Below are 25,517 nucleotides of genomic sequence, written 5' to 3'. Positions count from 1 at the left end.
CTTTTTATTTGATAGAGATATTCATCAGGGAAATCATCTCGTATCCCAATAGTTTCACCTATAGGACCGTTCTCATCTTCGAGCCTTGATAGATGATCGGCGATAAGGTTTTCTACTCCCTTTTTGTCTTTAATTTCTATATCAAATTCCTCTAATAGCAAAACCCATCTAATCATACATGATTTTGCATCTTTTTTAGCAAATAAATGCCTTAAAGCTGCGTGATCTGTATAGATAATAACTTTAGATCCTAACAGGTATGACCTAAACTTATCACATGCAAAAACTACCGCTAGCATTTCTTTCTCGGTTGTGGTGTAATTTAATTGTGCACCGGACAGTGTGTGACTGACATAATAAATAACATGAAGTTTCTTATCCTTCCTTTGTCCTAAAACACATCCGACGGCTAAGTCACTTGCATCACACATGATTTCAAAAGGTAAATCCCAATCGGGTTTAGCAATTATGGGTGCACTGACTAAAGCCGCTTTCGATGTTTCGAAAGCTTTAACACAATCTTCATTGAAATCAAAAGTTGAGTCTTTCATGAGTAAATTAGTAAGTGGTTTGGAAATTACAGAAAAGTTTTTAATAAATCGTCTGTAAAAACCTGCGTGTCCTAAAAATGACCTTACTCCCTTAACAGTAGTTGGATGGGGTAATTTTTCTATTACTGAAGTTTTTGCTTTATCCACTTCTAATCCTTTTTCAGATATTTTATGACCTAAAACAATTCCCTCGTCAACCATGAAATGACATTTTTCCCAGTTTAAAACTAAATTTGTTTCTTCACATCTAGACAAAACTTTATCCAAATTTCCTAAACATGCATCGAAAGAATCTCCGTATACTGAAAAATCATCCATAAAAACTTCCATGATATCTTCAATGAAATCGTTAAAAATTGCAGTCATACAACGTTGAAATGTTGCTGGTGCATTACATAAACCAAAAGGCATTTTCCTATATGCAAAGGTTCCATAAGGACATGTGAAGGTTGTTTTATCTTGGTCATCCGGGTAAATATAAATTTGAAAATATCCGGAGTAACCATCTAGAAAATAATAGAAAGTATGACCAACTATCCTTTCGATCATTTGATCAATGAAAGGTAGAGGAAAATGATCTTTCCTGGTTGCTTTGTTAAGGTTCCTATAATCTATACAAACCCTCCAACCGGTGGTGGTTCGTGTAGGTATTAATTCACCTTCATCATTCCTTACTACAGTTATGCCTCCATTTTTAGGTACACAATAGATTAGACTAACCCATTCACTATCCGAAATAGGATAAATGATTCCATTGTCTAAAAGTTTAGTAATCTCATTTTTTACTACCTCTTTCATGTTCCGATTTAAGCGTCTTTGCCTATCTGCTTTAGGTGGCTTATCTTCTTCTAAGTGAATTCTGTGCATTACAATACTAGGATTAATTCCTTTCAAATCTGAAATTTGCCATCCCATACTTCCTATCCTATTTCTAACAACTTCTTTCAATTTTTCTTCTTGAACATGTGTTAATTTGTTAGAGATAATTATAGGCAGAGAATCGCCTTCGCCTAAGAAAGCGTACCTCAAATGGTTGGGTAATTCTTTAAGTTCTAATTTAGGGGGTATTACAATTGAAGGTGGAACTGGTCCATCTTCTCGAATCAAAGGCTCTGGGTCCTTATCTTCTAATTCTTCACCCATTATACGTTCTATTATTTCTTCTTTTTGAATAATGTATTTGACACATTCTTCAACTAAGTCAAGTTTCATACAAGCGAATTCCTCCATAGGATATTTCATTGCTTTGTTCATATTAAACTCAATCTTATCGTCTCCAATCCTTAAAACTACTTTCCCTTCCGACACATCAACTAGAGCACGTCCCGTGTTCATAAACGGTCTGCCAAAAATTAGTGGACAATTAACGTCATATGCAAAATCTAATATAACAAAATCGGTAGGAAAAATAAATTTGTCGACTTTAACTAAAACGTCTTTAATTATACCATATGGTCTTTTAGTGGTTTGATCCGCTAATTGCAAAACCATATTGGTACGTTTGATATCTTCTTCTAAACCTAACTTATTAAAAATAGATAATGGCATTAAGTTTATACTTGCTCCTAAATCACAAAGACAAGTTGGGAATTCAATATCTCCCAATTTACACGGAATAGTAAAACATCCGGGATCTTTGAGTTTGGTGGGCAAATTAGTCGACACTATCAAACTACAGTCTTCAGTTAGTGAAATGGATGAAATTCCTTCCCAACTAATTTTCTTCGAAATTAAATCTTTTAAGAACTTACCATAATTGGGAATTTGCGTAATCGCATCCATAAATGTCAAATTAATGTGTAAATTTTTAAGTTTATCTAAAAATATTAAAAGTTGTTTGTCATAGTCCTTATTTCGTACTTTGTGTGGAAAAGGTGGTTTGAGTACAAAAGTTTTTATACTTGAGTCAATTGATGAACTTTTTGTGTTTAATGTATCTTCTTTGGACTTTGGTAAATCAGTTCCTAGTAAAGTTGAATCTCTGGGCATTTCCGGACCTAAGTAATTTTTCCCTGAACGAAGAGTGATAGCCCTCACATGCTCTTTCGAATTTTCTTCCGTATGGCTAGGAAGACTTCCCTGTTTGCGGGATGGAATTGATTTAGCAATTTCGCCAATTTGAACCTCCAAATTATGGATGCTAGATGAATGGTTTTTAATAAGCTGATCGAATTTATTCTCGATCCGTTTAAAACCATCGTCGTGATTACTTATTTTTCCACTCATAGCATCTATAAATTTGTCGATTTTAGAAGATAAAGTGCTAATCGTATCTCTTGATTGATTTTGATAATTGTTGGTACGATTTTGATTAGCATTTGCATTATTATTATTATCTCTCCAGTTAAAGTTAGGATGATTCCTCCATCCAGGATTATAGGTATTAGAATAAGGATTATTAGTTTGGTTTTGCCCTTGGACAAAATTTACCTGTTCGATCTCGCTCATACCTTCATAATCCACATCCGTTTGGATTGGATTACCATTAGAATCGCACGGTGCCATAAACCTATCAATTTTGTGCGACAAGGCAGAAAATTGGGCTTGTAACATCGCAACTGGATCAAGATTCACTATACCTTTAACCGATGATGTGTTCGAGGATGATGGTTTGGCCACTGGTATATGTCCACGATCTGCGGGCCACATACTACTATTAATTGCCATTTCCTCCAAAAGTTATCTTGCTTGGGTAGATGTCTTTTTCATAAATAACCCTCCCGACATAGCATCTAATGAACCTTTAGTTGTAGGATTTAATCCATTATAAAATGTTTGCATTAAAAGTGTGTCGGGCAATTGGTGGTGTGGGCATAAACGTTGAAGTTCTTTAAAACGTTCCCAAGCCTCATAAAGAGTTTCATTATCATGTTGAGAAAAAGATGTTAACTCTTTTATGACTCTTGCGGTTTTTCCTAAAGGAAAATATTTTGATAAAAATGTTTGGGCAAGTTGGTCCCAAGTTTCGAATGTTGCGCCTGGCATTGAAGTTAACCATTCTTTGGCTCTGTCCTTCAAAGTGAAAGGAAAGAGGCGAAGTTTGATCGCTTCGGCAGTCACATCATTTATTTTAAAAGTGTCACAAATTTCAAGGAAATTTATCAAGTGGGTGTTAGGATTTTCGTTAGGTAACCCATAAAATGTTACATTATTTTGCAACATATTAAGCAATGCTGGCTTAATTTCAAATTGGTTTGCGGTGATTCTGGGTCTAACGATACTATTGGTTACATCGCCACTCCCGGCCTAGCGTAATCCATAAGCGTTGCCATAGTTTCTGGCTCGGTATCTCTAGTTTTTAATGGAGTTTTATTTTTGTTTTTCTTATTTTTCTTGTTCTTTTTAATGGTTTTTTCAATTTCCGGGTCTATAGGGTCTGGTGCAATGCCTGAACTTCGAGAACTGCGCATGAACCTGAAATCTTGCACGAACCGAAACTACCTTCAAAACAGAATTTTGAAAAAAATAAATATGTTAGTAATTCGAAATAAATAAAATATAAAAGTTTGAATAAGTATGTGTAAACATAGATTCGAAATAAAACACGAAAAATCTAAATTTTTGTTAAAAATTTTGGCGTTCCCCGGCAACGGCGCCAAAAACTTGTTGAGCGATTTCCGCAAGTGCACGGTTTCGCTTGTAGTAATAAAAAGATATCGATCCCACAGGGAACGTTTTTTAACGAAAACTTATTTTAATTCAGTTTGATTTACTTTCAAGGTTTATAATATATAAAATCGTTTTATTGGATTTGGTTTTGAAATTGATAGAATAAGAATTAGATTAGAGTATGAAGAATGTTAGAAATCAATTCTGTTTTGAGTATGAATTTACAAGACAGAAACATTTAGTGCTTTAGAAAAGGGAATAAATGTATTCGTTTGCATTAAGCAAAGAAAACAACTTTAAACTTTGTAAACAATTATATAAATGTAATAACGTAAACTCTTTCAATTAAAAGGCTTTGAACCGCAGACAATCTTCCTATGGTCGGGATAGATTGCTACCTTAACCAAATTAATACTTTTTCAAGATATGAATTTGCCTAAGTGTTCAACAAAGTTTCCTTGTAAAATTTTGAATTCAACTACGTTTTAATGAAAACACCAGAACTCACTTCGGATCAATTACAGAAGTGCTACATAAAAACCTATTGAATTGAATAAACTTTATTAGATGAAGTATGAATTTGATACAAGTTTACAGAGAACAAGAAGCATGGAAGCTTTCGACGACTTTCAAGCGAACGGGTTGTCAATCCTTTCCTTGAACCTCGTTAGAGTTTGTCAGGCTCCGGGGCGAATCCTCTACTAAATCTTCTCGCTGAATCTTCGGAATAGAGACGGGTACTTCTACTACCAAAATGTAAACTAATAATAACAAATCTTAATCTAAATCTAAATGCTACTGTGTTTGTAATTATTTGGTAAACAATGTGTGTACATCATATTGCTTTTTACAAAATCGATCTTCTAACTCTGAATTGCTTGACTCAGAATTTCTGCATTAATTCTGTACTAATCTTCTCTTCAATTAATTCTTTCAACTCTGAAATCAACTCTCTATTTATAAATGTTGAGGAGTCGTGTCCAAGGAATGTGTCTGCTGCGAAGAGGCGTTCTTATCCAATCGAACGGACACGTTTCGTCGAAAACGAACATGTGCAGGTATTGCTTCCTGAAAATCTGAACTTACCGAGAATGTAAATTCTCGACCGAGAATGGGGGAACAGATTTTCATCCTTCGAAATGACAAGGGGAAGAGCTGGGTGACGCGTGTCGCGACCGAGAATGGAGGATTCTCATTCGCGACACAGAGTATTTTTCTCTGTCTCTGACTTCGTCCTCGTCCTCGTTTTGGCGCGTTTGATTTTCGTCGTCTTTAACTCTTTTTGTAGGGGTTTTCCTTTGTTTTTAACCTCTTTCGTTCCTATTTGGATTTTACCAAATATTTAGGTACCTTGCATGAAAGAAACATATTTGAACGTAAAAGTATTCTAAATAGATATAAACAACATGATTTCGTAGTAAAACTGATGTAAATACTAATGATATTTTAGGTATATTTTGGGCTTAACAATCTTCGATGCAGGATCAGAAAGAAGGTAGTTCACATTACATTAATCGCTGTTTGAGGGACAAAATAGAGATGTATAGTTATAGTATTTTTGATTTTGGGTTCTCTGGGCACAGTTTTACATGGAAGTGAAACATTAATTTTGTCCGCCTTCATAAAACTTATAGGAATGACCTTGGCAAATTATCATTCCCGAACTCCTCTGTGTTAAATCTTCCATTTAGGCATTCAGATAACTGTTCAGTTCTCTTTAGACTGGATGGTTGTCAATCTCCTCTTGTGGCCAAACCCTTTTGTTATTTCTTGGCCTAGGAGACTCACTCTCTTTTCAAGGACTTTGTTAATTCTATGTGGAAACCTACTAATGATGCTATCCAGGCAGATACTAATTTCAAGGAAGAAGCAATCAAATGGAACAAGACTGTCTTTGGGAACATTCTCGTTCGCAAACAGTCTTTACTAAGCCGTATTGCTGATATCCAAAAATAACTTAAAACACAGTCGCATGAAAGTCTGTGTCGCTTCCACGATGAACTGCAAAAGGAACTATTTAAGGTCTTATATTAGGAGGAACTCTTTTGGTTCCAAAAATCTAGAAAAGAATGGATTACTAAGGGGATAGAAACTCTAGGTACCTTCATTAATCCATTGTTATCAGAAGGCAGAAGAATCGAGTGGAAGCATAATGTAAATGAGATAAAAACTAGCTATTGAGTTCTATCAATGACTCTTTAGTTGCGAGTGTGGGCCTAAGTAGCAGGTGGTGACTAAGTCATCCTTTTCTAGGCCTCCGGAAGACATGTGTCGAACGACATTTGCTTCTATATTTGAAAAGGATGTCCAGTTGGTGATTTTTGGTATGGGGGGATCCAAGTCCCCGAGAGTAGATGGATTACCGACTATCCTTTATCAGAAGCACTATAATTCAGTGAAGGATGGAGTGTTGCGGTTTGTTTATGAGGTTTTTTTAATGGTACATAAGATATTGCTAAAGCTAATGCCACTTTAATTGTCTTAATCCTGAAGGTTTCCAGCCCGAGTTCTTTCACCCAGATGCGCCCTATAAGCCTGTGGAATGTCATTTATAAGGCTATCACAAAAATCATAGCTATAAGGATCCGTAACCTTTTACCTGTTATGATTGGACCCAATCAAGGCAGCTTTATCCTAGGAAGACAAATGGTTGATAATATTTGTATTACTCGAGAGGTTGTGCATTCTATGCGTATGAGGAAAGGGAAGCGTGGTATGGTGGCGCTCAAGTTGGACTTTGAAAAAGCTTATGATCGGCTTGATTGAAATTTCATCACTGATACATTATCGCTAGTGAAGTTCCCCAGGAGTTGGATTCATATTATTCATTCTTGTATCTCTTCCTCCTCTTTGCAAGTCCTATTGAATGGAGATTCGGATTCCTTCCAGCTGTCCCGTGGTGTCCGTCAAGGAGACCCCTTATCTCCGTACCTCTTTATGCTAAAACTATGTAGAGGCTCGCCTATTTGATCTAGGACACCATTTAAAGTTAACGCCTTAACCCCATTAAAATTGGTAGACATTGTCCTCCCCTGTCTCATCTTTTTTTCGTGGATGGTGTGCTGATATTTATAGAGAGATATGTTGCACACGTACAAACTATGATGGATATTATTGAGAATTTTTATCAAGCCTCAGGCCATAAAGTTAATATTCAAAAGTCCCGAATGCTTTGCTCGAAGAACATGTCTTCCTCTCTCTATAACACTCTCAGTTCTATAACTGGTCTCCCTGTGACTAGCTCTTTTGGGAATTATCTTGGTGTCCTCTTTTCAGTGCAGGTCTTTAAAGTAACCTTTACAAGACTATTGATTCAGTGAGCAATAAGTTATCTGCTCTCTCACTTGCGGGTCATATGACTCTTATCCAATCGATCATGAGCTCTATTCCTAACCATGTTATGCAATCTTCCTTGCTTCCTAACCCTGTTCTGAATGAGCTTGATAAGCTTAATCGACAATTCTTATAGGGTGGTACTAATGGTAGTCAGAAGGTTCATCTTATCCCATGGAGTGATGTCTGTCGGCCCAAAGATGAAGGTGGAACTAGTCTCAGAATAGCTATAAAGACAATAATAAGGCTATACTTATGAAGCTTGTTTGGCATATATGGAAAGAGCCAGATGCTTTATGGGTGCATGTCCTTCTTAGTAAATATAGGAAAAATGAGGTTTTTGGAGGGACTGGCCATGTTAAAATTTGCTCCTTCCTCTAGAAGAGCTTCCACTCTGTTGGAAATGGGACTAATGTGATGTTCTAGAGTGATGTTTGGGTTAATAATGTTAAGTTGATTGATGTAGCTTATCCTAAACCTCTTGATTCACCTCTTGGTTTAAGGGTGGCAGACTATGTCAATAGCCACGGAGATTGGGACTGGGCTTAGATTGAACCGTTTCTTAATACGGATTGGCTTTTGCAGATTTGTAGTGTTAAACTCAGCTTGGATGGGGCAGACCATGTTACTCGCATCTGGGGTGGATCCAATTTTGGGCGATTTACTTGTAAATCGGCCTATGACTTTGTTCGTGATCCTGTGGAAGGTGCTGTCTCGGGTCATTGGAAGAAAATCTGGGCTTTGAGATTTTCGCAAAGATTGTGTAGTTTTGCTTGGTTGACTGCTCAAAATAAGCTGTTAATGAATCAAGAGAGATTTCGTAGACACCTAGCTTCTACCGCTAATTGCTCTCGTTTATACGCTCCATGATTGTCAGCAGAATGGCAATGTGTGGCGGTATCTTGTTCCGACTCGTCTGTTGCCTGCTTCTTTTGTAAAATCGGATCTGGACTGGTTTTCGTGGTGCCTGCGAGATAAAGAGCTAAATTCGATTGACAATTGGTAGATTACATTTATCTCTTACTGCTGGCTCTTGTGGCGGTGGCGTAATTGCTTTGTGTTTGATAGAAAAGAGGACATTCCCTCTGACTTATTGCTGGTGATCCGTTTTACAATTAATGACTTTCAGAAGGCGTGGAATAACTCGGGGAGAGGCAGTTGTGAGACTTCTCGTGCACTGGGCGAAACCTGTCGTGGACTGGTTCAAGCTCAATACTGATGGCTCAAGGCTGAGCTATAGGTCCATTTCAGTTAGAGGGGTTATTTGTGATTGTCTTAGGGGCTGGGTGGCTGGGTTCGGCCAGCATATTGGTAAAGGTAACTTCTATGATGCAGAGGTTTGATGGATTTTCTTTGGTATCTCTGTTGCTTTGAATAGGGGCTACCGTTTGATTGATACTGAATCGGATAATGTTGAAATTGTGGCAGCTCTTAATGGGGATGGAGTTGCAAATGGTATTGGCCGTAACCTTTTCAAAGATATTAAACAACTTATCAGGAACTTTGGTTGTGCTCGTCTTCAGCATGTATTCCGAAAGCAGAATCGGGTTGCTGATCTTATAGCTGGAATGACTCATGATTTTGATCCTGGGGTTTCTATTATTCCGTCCCCGCCAGAGGAGGTTCGAAGGCTGCTAGTGGATGACCTTTTGGAAGTTGGCTTTTTCGAGGATGATTTCGCCTTAGTTTTTCTTTTCTGGTTGTGTTTTTCCTTTCTCTTTTATAAAAAAAATGAATTGTTAAATTTTAATTAAAAAATAAATAGATTATTAGAATTTGAATAATGATTTTTTTTTTTTTTTTTGTCTTTTTTTCGATCAGAAAATAAAAAAGATATTTTAATAACTTTAAAAGATTGTGAGATGAAATGAATGACAGCATAAGTAAATTATTATAGAGATTTGAGGGTTAATCCAGATTTTACACTCAGCCGAAACAACTTTGAAACAACAGAATTTCCCTCTAATTAAAAGAATAATAAAAAAAAATGATGAGGAAAGTGCTTGTAAATCAGAAATTATCTGTTTATGTTGTTAATTACCGATTGCAATTTTTTTTTGTTATTATTACTGAACAAAAACCAGAACCTAAAACTGAAATGAAAAAAAAAGAAGCCAAGGAAAAGTGAAGGCAGAGGAATATGCTGTGAGGATCAACGATCCCGACCGTCCCGTAACCAGAATACATATTGGGTATCGTGGACTCAAATTCAATAGATGAAATACTCAAATACTTCTCTTCTCGTCTCGTCTCGTCTACGCTCTTGCTGTTTCATAATTTTGATTTCTGATCCCTCAAAAAATAGCTGAATCTTCTCAAGAAACCACTACAAAATGGCATCAACGCAAGGTGTGGTGCCTATTACAAGGGAATTTCTTGCTTCTTACTACGACAAGCACCCTTTTGCACCTCTCTCCGACGACGTGGTTCGTCTCTCCTCTGAGATTCGCTCCATGGCTTCTGATTTGCTCAACTCCTCTCCCCCTTCACAAGGTTTCTTCAATTTCTCTTGCATTTTCTTCTCTCTTTCGCTATCGTTTTTTTTTTCCTTCATTTCTATTTCGTTGCTTATATGCATTGTCATCTTTGTTACTGATATTGCTCTGGGTTAGTTCAGTTTTAGTTCTTTATCCTCTTCTTGATACTACTTTCTTTTTGCTAAATATGCTAGAGGAAATATTATTAATAGAAGAAGCGGACCGTGATCCTGTTCATAAAATCGACGAGAATTTATGGAAAAATAGGGAACATATGGAAGAAATTTTATATTTGCTTGATCGTTCTCACTGGCCACAAGCAGTAAGTTCGCACCACTAATATTATTATTATTATTATTATTTTTAAGATGAGTACAATAACACTCCTGTGAATCTTTAAGCTGTATGGTTTTGCATTGTAATGGCAGCTTCAGTCTTCCACATCCGAAGATAGTGAACTTGCTACCGTTCTTGTCAAGATCAAGGATTTGTTTCAGAAGTCTTTCAAGAATTTGGTGGCTTTCCAAGCTAAAAATTCTGAACGTGTCTTCAATACAGGTTTGTTAAATGCGTACTTCATTCGGAATTAATCTCTAATTGCGCTTTTTAATTTCTTTCCCTATAAGAAAATGTGGAACCATCGGGTCTTTTTACTCGAGTCTTTTCGAATTTTTTGCGATCCTAATCTTGTGCGCTAAATATTTAGGAGGTTTATGAAGGTTCCTTACTTCCTGGAACATTTTCTTCTTTCACAATCTCACAATCTTATCCCTTGTTCTCTCATTTGCTACCATTACACGATTTTTTTTTTTTTTTTCCACATTTATTTGTCAGGGCTGTTTTGCATAATATGTTTTACGTAATCATCAACTCTCACGCCTTGATTTTTTATTTTGGAACTTTTAATGGATGATGATGATGGACTACATTTGATAAATTCTGGTTCATTGTAGAAAAAATTGTTTGAAAGGAAGAAGAATTGTACTTACCAGTCGCTGAGCTTGAAATATCTACTTCTGTTATGTCTTTAACAATAATGTCACTAAATGATTGGTTAAGATTTATAGAGATAATGAAAGACCTTAATGTATCACATGCAATCAGACATCAGTCATAAGAAATGGGTTTAATAAGAGAATGATGCAGTGACTTTTGGAAAGAGTAATCGTATGGGTAGAAAGTTTTAGCTACTCTTTTGATTCATTTTCAAGATTATACACGAATTTAAGTAAATTCTGTGCCAAAATTGCTAGATTGTTAGGACTACTCATCTTGGACCTCTTCCAATACTGAGATACATAAAGTAGTAAACATAGTTTCTACTGCTTCACATACACAAGTGCTCGTTCATTCAAAACGTATGCTTTTCCGCTTTTTGTGTTAATAGAGGGCGAGCCTTGGCGCAACGGTAAAACGTTGTTGCCGTGTGACCAGAGGTCACGGGTTCGAGTCTTAGGAGCGGCCTCTTGCCAATTAAATTGGCAAGGGAAGGCTTGCCCCCAATACACCCTTGTGGTGGGACCCCTCCCCGGACCCTCGCTCAGCGGGGACGCGTAATGCGACCGGGCCGCCCTTTTTTTTTTTTTATTAATACTGCAAATATGCATATGCTGTCTACTTGGGATTTTGTATAGTTGACTGGATTTTTGGAAACATACTTTCAGTTATGACCTACATGCCTCAAGATTTTCGGGGAACATTAATCAGACAACAAAAGGAGCGCTCGGAAAAGAATAAGCAAGCAACAGTTGATGCTTTGGTTAGTTCTGGAGCAAGTATACGTGCTCGCTATGCTTTGTTGTGGGAACAACAGATGGAAAGGTAAGGCACCATTGTTTTAATTAGTAGTGGTGGCATTGACTTCAGTAATCTAAACTTACTTGATTGTCCTATCAGGAGGAGACAGTTAGCACAACTTGGTTCTGCTACAGGGGTATATAAAACTCTTGTAAAGTACTTAGTTGGTGTTCCACAGGTAAGACATTTTCCTGCCTTTTTTTGAGTGGATTTAATCAACGTGTTCACACACTTCTTCTTCTGATTTTACTTCCAAACCTGGAATTCAGCCTTGGTCATCAAACTTGGATTTTTTTTCCCAATAACTAGGTTCGCTGTCTTTGTGTTGTTTCTTGGAAACATCCTCTATTATTTGCTTTGTTTTGGAAAAGATTAATATTTGTTAGTTGTTTGGGTATTTGCTTGCGAGAAGCAGTGGCATGAAATCACTTTTTCCATTCTTTTAATGTTTGGACACATGGGTGTTCTGGTCAACTTAGTGTATTCTTTCAGTTTAAGTTGAGAATAAAGAGTCATGCTATCTACATATCTCAAAGATAGAGATGCCTCATTTCACTATTAATAAATGGATATAACTGATATCTTCTTCATGTCAATTCCTTCACTACAGGTTTTACTTGATTTTGTTCGGACAATAAATGATGATGATGGGTATGTCTTTGGTAGCAGTTTACTTGTGAACAATATCATCTAATGCTTACTTGTACCTGAGTACAAAAATCCAATGGTCATGTAGCAGTTTTCTGATTGATAGTGAAGTTAAATATTTTATGCGCAGGCCTATGGAAGAGCAAAGAAAACGCTATGGACCACCACTATACCACCTTACAGCTATGATCCTTTTTATTCGGTTGTTTCTTTCACTGTTGTGGGGGAGATATGAGACTAGTAAATTGTAAGATTTCTTGCTTCTTTGTTGTTTACGCAGATTTTTTTTATTTACATACGTTCGCTTTGTCAAACACTATTTTTGTTTCCTCATTCCATTAAGGTTGACAATTTCTTAGAGCTGCTTTCTGCTTTGACTTTTTTATATCTTATTGAGCAGAAAAACGGACCAGGTTACTGTCTTGAATCGAGCTGTTGATGTCTATGCTCTTGAGTTCGAAAGATTTGTTGCCTTCATAAGGTATCCATTTCATTAAATAGAATTTACTAAGTCGTGTTGTGATTGTTTGTTTGTCTTTTTATTCATACAACCATGATCATATGTCATCATTTGATCTTCCTTTCTGATATTCTTTTGTAACTTCATTAACCTGCAGAGGGAAGTCTGATATTCTGGGAAATTAGTTATTCTGTTTTTTGTTTGTTGAAGATGGAGTTGAACTACATTTTTGTTTGTCTATTTTTTCTCTGTATGTGTTTCATAGCAGTTACGGCTTCATAAAATTGGAAATTTAGGGCTTTCTGGAATTGCTAAATTTTTTATGGTTGATTGATGAAATTAAGATTGTTCTTTTTTGGGCCTTATTACTGGCTGGAAAATCAAAAGATAGTTTGCAGGTTTTCTGGAGCAACAGTGAATTGTTGTATCTAGGATAGTGTTGGGCGTATCAATTAATTGGAGAAAAGGACATTTGGAGGGTGTATTTTGAAGCGTATTGTTAGCAATCATATAACCAATGTAGGGGAGAATAGCACTAAGTTCGTACCTAGGCTGTGGAAAGTTTATGAGAGAGAAGGGTAGACAGGTGGCACCGTAGCAGTGGTCAGTTAGCTAGAGAGTGTGTGTTTGTCCCTAGTGAGTTGGGAAGGAAATAAAGGAGAGAGGTCCGTTGTGTGGAAATCTGGTTGTGTTTAGTTATTTTGGGATCTGCTGTATTGTTGCAGAGGTCTGGGGAGGGGCTTGTCCCTGTGGGTGGGTATATTCCTTGTAATTACTTACTTCCCTGTATTGTTATCTTCATTTACAACATTCCTTTCTCAAGTCTTAACCTTTACTGTGTATTTGTTGCTGGGTAACTTACTGTTTTCTATCAATTGGTCTGACCTGTCGGATGTCTAACGCCGACGAGATGGATCCCAGAATACAGAGTAAGCTTGATTCACACGATGCTAATTTTGTGGGGGTTGAGAAACAACTGACCGCAATGGGAAACCAAGTCACCATGCTGTCTAAGTCTATGTCTTCTATGCAAATAGCTTTTGAGGAATTTCAGGTCAAGATGATGAACTGGATGAAGAAACAGGACAAGTAACCGCAAACGGTCGATGAGTCTCCTCTGCGAGGAGGGGCTATGCAAGTTGGAGCAACAGAAGAAAGCACTGGTGATGAGACCTCGATGGGTCAGAACACCACACCAGTTCCAAGGAGACACCTCGAGCTAGGTAACCAAACTCCAGGGAGTTCTGCTACGAATCCGATGACGGAACAACACTTAGGCAGACGGAAGGTAAAATTACCTATGTTTTATGGCATTGATCCCAAAGGGTGGTTGACGAGAGCAGAGATGTATTTTTGTATCAATCAGACCCCATTGGAACACCGCATTGACAACGCTGAGATTTGTATGGAAGGTCCAGCTATTCACTGGTTTACAATCCTCAAGGAAGCCACACCTCAACTCACGTGGGAGGTGTTCAAGGAAGAGTTCTTACAACATTTTGGTCAATCGGAGACTTAAAACCCATATGAAGATCTTGCAGCAATAACACAAGTAGGGACTGTGGCCAATTTTATCGAAGAATTTGAGATGATGGCGTCGATGGTTCCACGAAAGCCAGAGATGCAATATGTCGGTTATTTCCTCAAAGGACTGAAGGAGGAAATCCGTCGCCAGGTTCGTATTTGGCCAGAACGGTAGAATTGCCGGAAAACAGAGAAAGAGGAAGTCGATCTGGAAATTGGGGGGCAAAGGAGAAAGGTGGCAGCAGTCACGTGACCACTAAAACCTGGAGAGGGTTTTAACCTAAGTGGGGGGATCTATGGGCCCAAACACACAGAATTGGGCCGGATCAGTGAGAAAATTATTCATCTTACTCAAACCCTAAAATAGACAGCCCAAGACCCAATAACTCTTCTGTAGCACAAAATTCTTCAATACGTGATTGAGGCACCAAACACATCACTCAACGCGAATGGGATGAACGGAAGAAAAAGGGATTATGTTTTCGTTGTGCCTAGCCATATTCTCCCTCTCATCGATGCTCTGAAGGGCGATTAAGAATTCTTTTGCTAGCCGGCGATGAAGACGTCAACGCTGAAGGGGAAATTGTTTTGGCCGAGGCTCTGAACCCAGGAGACGAGGAGGATATTGATTTCAAAGGGGGGCAATGTCAGGTCCTAGAATGGAATGGGATGGTGGAGCACAGTGGGGAGGAGTTAAAGACGTTCAAAATTGAAGGGTCTGTCCAAGGCATTCCAATTTCTGTCCTTGTGTGTGGACAGCGGAGCCACACATAATTTTATCTCAAAGGCTTTGGTTCAATCTCTGGGGCTGGAGGTCGAGACCGGTGAGGCGATAGTAATTAGACTAGGAGACGGTTTTCAGGTAAGAATCACTGAATTTTGTCCCGTGATTAATTTAACTATGGAGTCATTTGAGTGTTGGATCAAAGCCCTAGTTTTTGACATTGGGAAGTTAGATGTGATTCTGGGTATTGAATGGCTACGAACTCTGGGAGAACTTTGCCACGATTGGAAAAAAAGGCGGATGAAGTTCTGGCATAGAGGAAAATTAGTTGAGTTGTCCGGAGAAGCAAGGGGGAAAAGTGGAGTTAGTTCGTCATTACACTGCCTCCTAAATACAGAATCATGTGAGATTGTAGTAAGGGAGCCCCAGAGCATAGGTAATTGTCAGAAACTCAAGACAGAGCAACTAAGGCAAATGGACCTGCTGTTAATTAAATTTGAGGATATATTCCGGGAACCCCGAGGGCTGCCCCCACCGAGAAAAATTAACCATGCCATCAATCTAGCTGTCGGTAGCGGTCCCGTATGCGTCCGTCCGTATCGGTATCCTCACCATCACAAGGATGAAATCCAACGACAAGTCTCGGACATGTTGGAACAGGGAATAATCAGAAATAGTTGCAGTGCCTACTCTAGTCCGGTTTTGCTTGTTAAGAAGAAGGATGAATCGTGGCGGCTTTGTGTTGACTACCAAGCCCTGAACAAATTAACGGTGCCGGATAAATATCTGATACCGGTAGTAGAAGAATTGCTTGATGAGCTCCATGGGTCACAATATTTTACAAAGGTGGATTTGAAGGCCGGCTACCATCAAATTCCCATGAAGAGGGCTGATGTGGAAAAGACAGCGTTTCGGACACATGACGGACACTACAAGTTCTTGGTCATGCCTTTTGGATTGATGAACGCTCCGGCAACCTTCCGGGCCACAAGGAACGAGGTATTTAGGCCTCATTTGCGTAAGTTCATTTTAGTGTTCTTTGATGATATTTTAATATTCAGTAAGCATTGGGTTGATCATTTGAAGCATGTGGAGATTGTTTTACAAATATTGAGAAAGCATCAGCTTGTTGCTAATTTTAAAAAATGTCAGTTTGGAGGCCAAAGTGTCGAATATTTGGGACACATTATTTCTGGTACTGGAGTAGCGAAGGATCCCGAAAAAATAGAGGCAGTAGTGAACTGGCCAGTGCCACGCACAGTGAAAGGGGTGAGGGGATTCCTTGGACTCACGGGTTACTACCGGAAGTTCATTGCCGGCTATGGGAAAATTGCTCAACCTCTCACGGAATTGACAAAAAAAGAAGCATTTGTGTGGACTGACAAATCTCGACAAGCCTTTGAAGAACTTAAGAAAGCACTTACAACAGCCCCTGTTTTAGCCTTACCAAATTTCAAGGAAACGTTTGATGTAGAGTGTGATGCATCGGGTAAGGGAGTGGGAGCAGTCCTTATGCAGAATGGACGATCTATAGCTTTCTTTAGCAAGGCTTTGCAGCCCGCAACCTACACAAATCCGCTTATGACAAGGAAATCATGGGACTGGCTCTTGCGATTCAGCATTGGAGAGCATATTTGGAGGGTTGGAAATTTCGAATCTTCACGGACCAAAAGAGCCTCAAACACCTCTTAAATCAACGCATTAACACTTGCGATCAGCAGAATTGGGTGGCCAAGCTCCTAGGCTATCAATTTGAAATATTTTACAAACCCGACAAACTAAACATGGCAACGGATTCCCTCTCACGCCGTGGTGAAGAAGGGGACTTTTCTGTTATGATTGTTTCATATCCACGTTGGGAAGATGGGGCACAGTTGATGAAGGAGGCCGAGAAAGATAGCCAATTGGTAAAATTAGGGCTGACTTAGAGAATAATCCGAGCTCACATTTCAGATTGAAAGAGGGCATACTTCTGTACAAAAACAGGCTTGTCATCTCTTCTCAATCAGCCCTCATCCCATCTCTCCTTCAAGAGTTCCATTCCACTCCAACAGGAGGTCACTCGGGATTCTACCGGACTTATCAAAGATTGGCGGCTAACATTTATTGGGTAGGAATGAGCAGGACAGTCCAGGAGTTTGTGCGTAACTGTGATGTTTGTCAACGCTTCAAGGCTTCCACTTTAGCTCCAGAGGGCCTTTTACAACCCTTAAATATTCCGGATGTGGTTTGGCAGGACCTGTCCATGGATTTCATCACCGGTTTGCCAAAATCAAAGGGATTTGATGCTATTTTTATAGTCGTTGACAGATTGAGTAAGTACTCACATTTCATCTTACTTCGGCATCCCTATACAGCTAAGTCTCTTGCGGATATTTTTGTCAAAGAAGTGGTTCAGTTACATGGCATTCCGAAAACAATTATCAGCGACCGTGACCCGATATTCGTAAGCAATTTCTGGACTGAACTGTTCGGAATGCAAGGTATGGTTCTCAGCATGTCGTCCGCTTATCATCCAGAAACAAACGGTCAAACGGTCAAACGGAGGTCACAAACCATTGTGTAGAAGCCTACTTGCGCTGTTTTGCTGTGGAACAACCACAGACTTGGGCTCATTGGCTACCTTGGGCGGAGTACTGGTTCAATACCTCTTTCCACATATCTGCTGGAATGTCCCCTTTTGAAGCAGTTTATGGTCGGAAGCCTCCCACACCTTTCCAATTCATTCATGGGGAGATAAAAGTTGAATGGGTAGTAAGAGAACACCAAGACGGAACAGAGATACTAAACCAATTGAAGTTCAATCTGAATAAAGCGCAACAATCAATGAAAACTCAGGCCGATAAACATCGAAGGGACGTGGAGTTTGCGGAAGGAAATTGGGTTTTTCTCAAATTTAGACCCCACCGGCAGCAATCAGTCGCCAGGAGAGTGAATCAAAAATTAGCAGCCAGGTTTTATGGTCTTTTTCAGGTGAAGCGATGTATTCGTCAGGTCGCCTACGAGCTCCAACTTTCGGAGCAGTCTAAAGTGCACCCCGTCTTTCATGTGCGGATGCTGAAGTTGGCTAACAAACCACGAGTTGTAGAGCCTTCTTTGCCTGCTGGTTTTGAAATAGACGTTGCAGCATCCACACTGCCGGAGAAGGTCCTGGCTTCCAAAAAAATTCAGCACGACAGGGAAACTGTGGACCAAGTTCTCATTCAATGGAATGCACGCAGCATTGAAGAGGCCACATGGGAGGATGAACTTCACATCAAGACTCAATTTCCAGCCTTTAGTCTTGAGGACAAGACTGTTCTCATGGGGGCGGCAATGTTAGCAATCGTATAACCAATGTAGGGGAGAATAGCACTAAGTTTGTACCTAGGCTGTGGAAAGTTTATGAGAGAAAGAAGGGTAAGACAGGTGGCACCTAGCAGTGGTCAGTTAGCTAGAGTGTGTGTGTTTGTCCCTAGTGAGTTGGGAAGGAAATAAAGGAGAGAGGTCTGTAGTGTGGAAATCAGGTTGTGTTTAGTTATTTTGGGATCCGCTGTATTGTTGCAGAGGTCTGGGGAGGGGCTTGTCCCTGTGGGTGGGTATATTCCTTGTAATTACTTACTTCCCTGTATCGTTATCTTCATTTACAACATTCCTTTCTCAATTCTTAACTTTTACTGCGTATTTGTTGCTGGGTAACTTGCTGTTTTCTATCATGTACCAATTTGGAATTGCTGCTTGATAATAAAAACAGATTAGGATGTATAGCACTTGATATCAGATATTAATATGAACTAGATGAATTGATTTGATGTATAAAAAGCCAAAGGCTGGAAATCTAGTGCAGAGGAGTTGTTAGTTGAGAATAAGCAGTTCTGATATGGCAAATCACAGTTGGGGCAACCCAAAATCAAAGTAGGTAGGTAGTAAAGCCGTGTATATTTCTTCATTTTTTTTCTTAGTAAGAAGCTATACGGGATGGAAGTGAGGCGTTTCGGCATGTAATCGATGTTCTTGTTTAGGTTCATCACACGAGTCTGTAGGTGGAGTGCATGGAGGCCTATGTTTTAAAATTTCTGTTACACTTAGAAGGTTTATTCTATGAAAGTTGAGGATAAAATTTATTTCCGTGAAAGATCTTTTTTAAGAGATTTGATGCAGAAGTATTACATGTTCACGAAATGAGCATGACAGAGATTAGAATGTTGAGATGGAATTTGTAGAAGTAAAGATATGATTAAATAAGAAAGTGCAAAAGAGAAGGTAATTTGGTTATGCTCTATGGGAGCTTATGGATGCATTTTGTGGAATGCGGAAAAGATGAAGTTAAAGAAAGAGAGATAGAGAGATACATAAGAAAGACATAATCATTGCACTTGTAAAAGATGTAGGTGGCATACTTGAGTTGTAATACAAGTAAAAAAAAGGGCATGAAAGAGAAACACACACACAAGAAGTGATACCAGAGGAATTGACAAAGAGTAGTTTGGTTTGTTGTCTGTCTGAAAGTTTTTATCCCAAACATGGTTCCATGGAGGATTAGATTCATATAATTGATTTCAACTAGTATGACTGTTTGAGCAATCTCTTTTCTGCTGAGGGGGAGATGGAAAACTATTCTCAATGGGCGTGCATGCCTTTGAAGTTCTATAGAAAGATTATATGTCATGAAATATCTTAGAAATAAGAGTACTACTTAAGGAGCTATATAGATTCTTGTATTTTCTTTTTCTTATGTAATTAAACCATAGTTGTCAAATTGAGATTTGACTCGTGAATCGAAATCCTCATTTTGTGAATCATGACTCGTGAATGGAATCGAATCCTAAGATTCGGTTCAAAGTCAAATAAAATATTTACCATGTTTAACATAAATATTACTCCCTCCATTCTTTTTTATAAGTCATTCTAGCAATTTAGTTTTTCCCCAAAATACAAGTCTTTCTAGTTTTCCAAGAACTTTTAATTTAGTTTTCCGATCCAAGCATTAAATTTTTTGTCTTGGTCCATGTGTTTTTCAAAATTACAAGACTTATTCACCAACCATTACATGAGAGAGAATTTCTTTTTAGTTAACCAATGTAAATTCATTAATTTCACTCTATATTAATTGTATTTCTTAATTTGTGTGAAACAACTTAAAATGACTTATATTTTGGAATGGAGGCAGTATCAAATATTAGTCTAGAAATACAATTTTAATGTCAAAAAAGCAATCATATCAACCAAGTACTTAAAATTCAAATCTAATTAAAATGCAATCCTAATAAAACTAATTGACAAATCGGACTCTGTTTAATAACTTAGTGGAAATGGAGAGTTTGGTTTCTGACTCTGCCTTTTTGCCTTGTTGTCAACTTGATAATGGAATGGAGCTAGTTTGAATTGAGAACTTGATAAATAACAATCAGACTAGAGGAGAGTGAATTTATTCTTACCGTGGGAAAAGCTGTTGATATTCGTAGATCGTTCGTTGATTCCCTGCTTTCGGCCCGGAGAGAGGTCGGGGAGAAAAAGCAGCTTTGGTGCTAGATTGCGGGCTACATAACTGCCTTGGTGCTTGGGAGATTAGTGTTGTTGAAGTTTTTGATGAACGGCGATGAAGATAAATGCTTCTGATCATCTGTTGTTGCACCAAAGTGCCATAGACGTTTTCTGAATGGGATGGGACTTGCGTATTGATTTGAAATTGGAAAGTCATATATGTTGACGTGTTTTGATTTCTTAAGGATTAATTATTAATTAATTTTATTTCTTATTTTTTAAATTTCTGATTGGTTCTTTTCCACTAATTTATTTCCTTCCTTCCTTAGAGACTTCTAGTTTTCTTCAACTACAATTTGGAATCTGCTGCATTAGTTATTATCACGATTTTTTATCACATTTCCTGAATTGGCCGACTCAACCGATTCACCACCAATTCCAACGATTCACATCCGATTCTGTTATAATTTACATCCGCCCTATAGATGCGGCTCAAAATAGAGCTGAATTGCACAATTCAAATCGCGAATCATTTAGATTCACCTATAGATCCGGCTCGAAACAGAGCTGAATCGAATCGAATAGTGCAATTCACGATTAAGATTCTGATAACAGTGAATCAAACCCTGTGGCGAGAAGGACGTTCTAATTGAAAAGTAACAATTTGCACTCAAATAAAATCTACAACAGAACAAAATCTAGAAATTGTAGATGTAACTAGATAAGCAATCAACCCTGTTCTTGTTGGACATCAAATGTGGACCTTGTACAACATGATAAAGGCAACCTATTTAATAACTGTATGATAATAGTTCATTGAGTGACTGATTTGGGGCAACTAAACTAATGTTATCTTGAATTTGACCAGTGGTCTGGTATTTATGGTACCTAATCTGCTTACCTAGATATCAATGTGTTTTTTGCTGTTCTAGAACTTCAGTCATTTTATCTAGGGTAAATTTCAAATAAAACCCCGGTGGTTTCACTAATTTTCAGATAAAGGACTGTGGTTTACTTTTTGTCAAAACGAGGATTGAGGTTTCGCATTTGGATTAATGCCATAGTTTTAAAAGGCGATCGCCTCGGTCGCCTCAGGCGAGAGGCGACAGGCGATCACCTCATCGCCTTCCAGAATGGAAGGCGATGGACCTGCAAGAGGCGACCGCTTCACCCTCTCAGGCGAGAGGCGGTTTGAGGCGTGAGGCGAGAGGCGGTCGCCTCTTGTAGGTCAGGCGATAAACCAGTATTTTTATAAAAAAAAAAACAAAAAACCCCTAATTAATAGACTTTAAGACCACTAGACAGAAGAAAGACAGCCAGCGATACAATTAAAAGCAGAACAGAAACGTTCTCTCTTCTTCAACGGCTCTCTCTTCACAACACCACCGATTCTTCTCCAACGGTTCTCTCACCGGCGGCCGGTCATCAAGCACCACCGGTATGTTTTTTATTTCCTTTCCTCTTTATTTCATCTTTCTTTTTCTGTTTAGGGTTAGGGTTTCTAATTCTTCTTCACTATTTCTTCTTATATTTTCTTTCTTTCCATGTAATTGTGTTGTTATGCTGCCGAATTTTTGAGGGAACTTCTAGCTTTGAGATGTGATTTGAATTTATGCTTTGAATTGATTTTTTTTTTCTGTTTTGTGGAATTTTATTATAATAAATTACTTGTGTATCATTTTTGTTATTAAGATGTTTTCAATTGATTGAATTTTGCAGGTGTAATAGATCTTGATGAGGAGTTGGATTTGGGGGATGAAGATGCTTGATATTATGCTATTTTGATTTAAGAATTAGCACTCTATTATTAAACTTTAAGTTATTTTGGTTTACAAGTTTAAAAATTAAACTATCTTTAAGTACTACTAGTTTTTATTGAGTTAATTTAATTGCATTTGATTTTCTAATTTTTTGTCGCCTCACGTGCGAGAGGCCGTCGCCTCGCCTCTCGCCTCGCCTCAAGGCGATATTTTGCCCTTGTCGCCTTGACTCGCCTTTCGCCTTTTAAAACTATGATTAATGCTATTAAAACCATCTTTAACGACCTGAAAATGAAAATTTTCAAGAATTAAAGTTGTTCAATGTCATATTTTTTATGGAACTACATTTTCGATTTTTGAAAATCATCTTTTTTAGAACTTTCTCTCTCTAAACATTAACTTTCTCTCTCTTTACCAAACATCATCTAAACAATCTCAAAATAAAAAAGTTGAAGAATTAAAGTTGTTTAGAATATCAGTAGTTCTTAAAATATGTCATTTTTGAAGTCGTCAAGGGTGATTTTAATAGTATCAATCGAAAAAGTCCTTATTTTGCTAAAATTGAAAGCATCAATTCTCGTTTTGACAAAAAGTAAACCACAGTCCTTTATTTGAAAATTAGTGAAACCACATGGGTTTTATTTGAAGTTTACCCTTTTATCTATTTCTTTACTAACCATGTTTGATCTGTCAGTGAGGTATTTGCGGATTCCCCTTTCTTCATTTCAGCAGAGGTTGCTGGTGCTCTACAAGGAAGGTAAGTTTTCAAACAATTACAGCAATTAGTGCCAGCATTATCGGGTTGAATTTTTTTTCTTTCTTTGTTTAATTTAATTCTTGACAGGAACAATGATGATTTCAAAGAGACAACTGTTTTGGCTGGGAAAACTCATGAGGTCTGTTCTGGAAAACTCTTTTCCTGTTTATGAATTTAGATATGTGCTTTTGTTGTGGGTATGATTTTTGAATATGCTTACAATGTGTTTGTGGAGAAGCACATCTTGCTAGCAATCATTTCATATTTTAGTTACAAAAAGCCTTGAAATTGGAACCATAAAATGATTCTTCTGTTTGACAAGTACCAAGTTCAGTAACTGAAATAGTGAAGTTCAATAAAGTCTTCAAAAATATAGAAATTGTAGTCCATGAAATATTATACTATAAAAGCATTTTGTCCCTCAATATTATACTCTTATAATTGATAATTGATAATGATATGGAGTCTAAATTTGCAGCCTTCAGAGTGTAGAAATTTGCCAATGGCATGGAGGCTGTTAGAGAAACTTGAGCTATGTTGTTTGAATTCACTAAGATCACATTGTAAAATGCTGACCATAGTGAAAATCAATGTGATAGATGGGCAGAGGTTAAATGCTTGAAAATACTGGCTCATATGTAGGTTGCTTTCTGTTATATAAAAGATGCCATGATATCAAAGTATGAAGCATAAACATGTGGAATGTGTCAAAAGAGTAATCTTAATTTTTGTCCATCGTGGTTGTAGTTTGAATTCTAATAGAGCCTCTGATTTTGAACTTAGTTCACAAAAATGTTCTGCTTGATTAAAATGTCTTATCCATTGAAAGAGTGGATCACATGAAATGAGCTGTGTTTTTTAGTGGCGTGTCAATACTTACAGATCTTCAAATTACCCGCGGCATTTCCTTTCTATTAGAATCAAACATGAATGTTTGAAGACAATTTGACTGGAAGATTCAAATGGTTGTGCTTTCTGAATGTGTGAAGATTTGGGTGGTATCTCTAAATGAATATTCAATATTTGACTTAGTTGATTTTCCCTTATAGGTTTCCCTGGAAGTGGATGCAATAAACTCGTACATAGCCTGGGAATTTTCTTTGGTTCAAGGCACTGTGAATCTGGTATTATTTTCTGGAGCTGAGTTTTCAAATATTAATTTTGTTTTTGTTCCCGAGTCTTCTTTAACCACTGATTCTTTACATTTCAGTTTGTTGTTGGTTAGACTTTCACAATAGCTTTTTTTGCTTCTTCTCCTTGTTTGTTGCTTTAGCCTGTTCTACTAATAATTGTTCTAATTGATAAATTTCGGAATCTAGGGGGAAAGAAGAAGTGTTTGAAGAGATAGGAATTGTTCATTTTCTAGTTAAACTATGAATCTTGAATGGCTTTACATTGTTTCTTGTCAGGATATTGGGTTTAGCGTGGAGTATATGGATGCTTTTGGGAACAAGACTGTAAGTCATACTTGAAAGCATGCGCTATATTTACTGTTACACGTGGATTTTCATTTCATGGTTTAACAGTTGTTTTTGGGTATTTCCTCAGCTTATATTACCATACATGCGATATGGGTCGGACCAAGTAAGATCAGTCTCTATTTATTATTTGAACACTTGTTCTTGGTTCCCACAATCTTACTAAATACTGGTACAGGGAAACTTCTGCACAGTACAGGCTGGAAACTACAAGCTCATCTGGGATAACTCATATTCATCATTTTTTAAGAAGGTAATAGAAGGATCAGCACTTAAAAATCGTTTTATTCAACTGCTTGATGACATTTCATTTCTTTGATGCCATAGGTTTTACGCTACAAGGTGGACTGTATACCTCCTGTTGTAGAACCAGAAAAATCAAAAAATGAAGTTGATACCAAATTGGAAGGATGAGAGAATGAATGTCCTTAATTGTATGTAGCATTATCCCAAACCAAATGAAACTGTTGCCAGCCAAATCATTTTTTCTTTGAACATTGCATCTCTAGAGAGACGTTTTTACATTTTGGCTGGCCAAATTTCGGGTGAATATAATTGTTTGTATAATATGTGGCAAAGGGGGAAGGAAATATAAAATTTTATCTATTTTATCTATTTTTCTTTTCCAAGATCCGTTAATCGTTATTTTATATAAAGAGAGATTAAACAAAATACTAATTGATGAACTATCTACACTTGCTAATGAAGTGTCCATGTGGATGTTACGTCAATCACGAACACAGTCATGAACACAATCAAGAAACTAAAACTGAAAGTTAGTAATCAACCATATAGCAACCAAGAGTAGATTGCCTCTAACGTTATCCACACGAACTAAGAAACGAATAGAACGAAAAGTAATTTATCGAATGAGAGGCATGAAAAACTTTTTTTCTCTAAGAATGGGATCATAAAAATATGCAACATAGGGGTGTA

The 25,517-nt window shown here is 37.7% G+C and overlaps 1 protein-coding gene and 1 non-coding gene across 2 annotated transcripts; both read left to right on the top strand.

Moving 5' to 3' along the window:
* Positions 1 to 3,348: 3,348 nt before the first annotated feature.
* Positions 3,349 to 3,455, top strand: LOC136207689 (small nucleolar RNA R71). Its single transcript, XR_010676818.1, has one exon. It is a non-coding gene; the product is annotated as a small nucleolar RNA R71 (small nucleolar RNA).
* Positions 3,456 to 9,564: 6,109 nt separating this feature from the next.
* Positions 9,565 to 25,220, top strand: LOC136206978 (uncharacterized). Its single transcript, XM_065998208.1, has 15 exons — positions 9,565 to 9,986; positions 10,165 to 10,292; positions 10,399 to 10,528; positions 11,635 to 11,791; positions 11,867 to 11,945; positions 12,378 to 12,418; positions 12,546 to 12,662; positions 12,816 to 12,896; positions 23,041 to 23,103; positions 23,191 to 23,242; positions 24,153 to 24,227; positions 24,513 to 24,560; positions 24,652 to 24,687; positions 24,760 to 24,834; positions 24,909 to 25,220. The coding sequence occupies exons 1-15, from the start codon at positions 9,827 to 9,829 to the stop codon at positions 24,993 to 24,995; spliced, it is 1,329 nt and encodes a 442-aa protein (XP_065854280.1). The 5' UTR covers positions 9,565 to 9,826; the 3' UTR covers positions 24,996 to 25,220.
* Positions 25,221 to 25,517: the final 297 nt, after the last annotated feature.

This window comes from Euphorbia lathyris, chromosome 9 (assembly GCF_963576675.1).
Source record: "Euphorbia lathyris chromosome 9, ddEupLath1.1, whole genome shotgun sequence".
Taxonomy (NCBI): domain Eukaryota; kingdom Viridiplantae; phylum Streptophyta; class Magnoliopsida; order Malpighiales; family Euphorbiaceae; genus Euphorbia; species Euphorbia lathyris.
Note: the sequence above shows the minus strand (reverse complement) of the source record. Positions and strands in the feature narration are given on the sequence as shown.

Coding starts and splice junctions, on each gene's coding strand:
- LOC136206978 (XM_065998208.1), top strand. CDS start 9,827: ATGGCATCAACGCAAGGTGTGGTGCCTATTACAAGGGAATTTCTTGCT. Junction 23,243..24,152: donor TGGCTGGGAAAACTCATGAG/GTCTGTTCTGGA, acceptor TTTCCCTTATAG/GTTTCCCTGGAAGTGGATGC. Junction 24,228..24,512: donor TTCAAGGCACTGTGAATCTG/GTATTATTTTCT, acceptor GTTTCTTGTCAG/GATATTGGGTTTAGCGTGGA.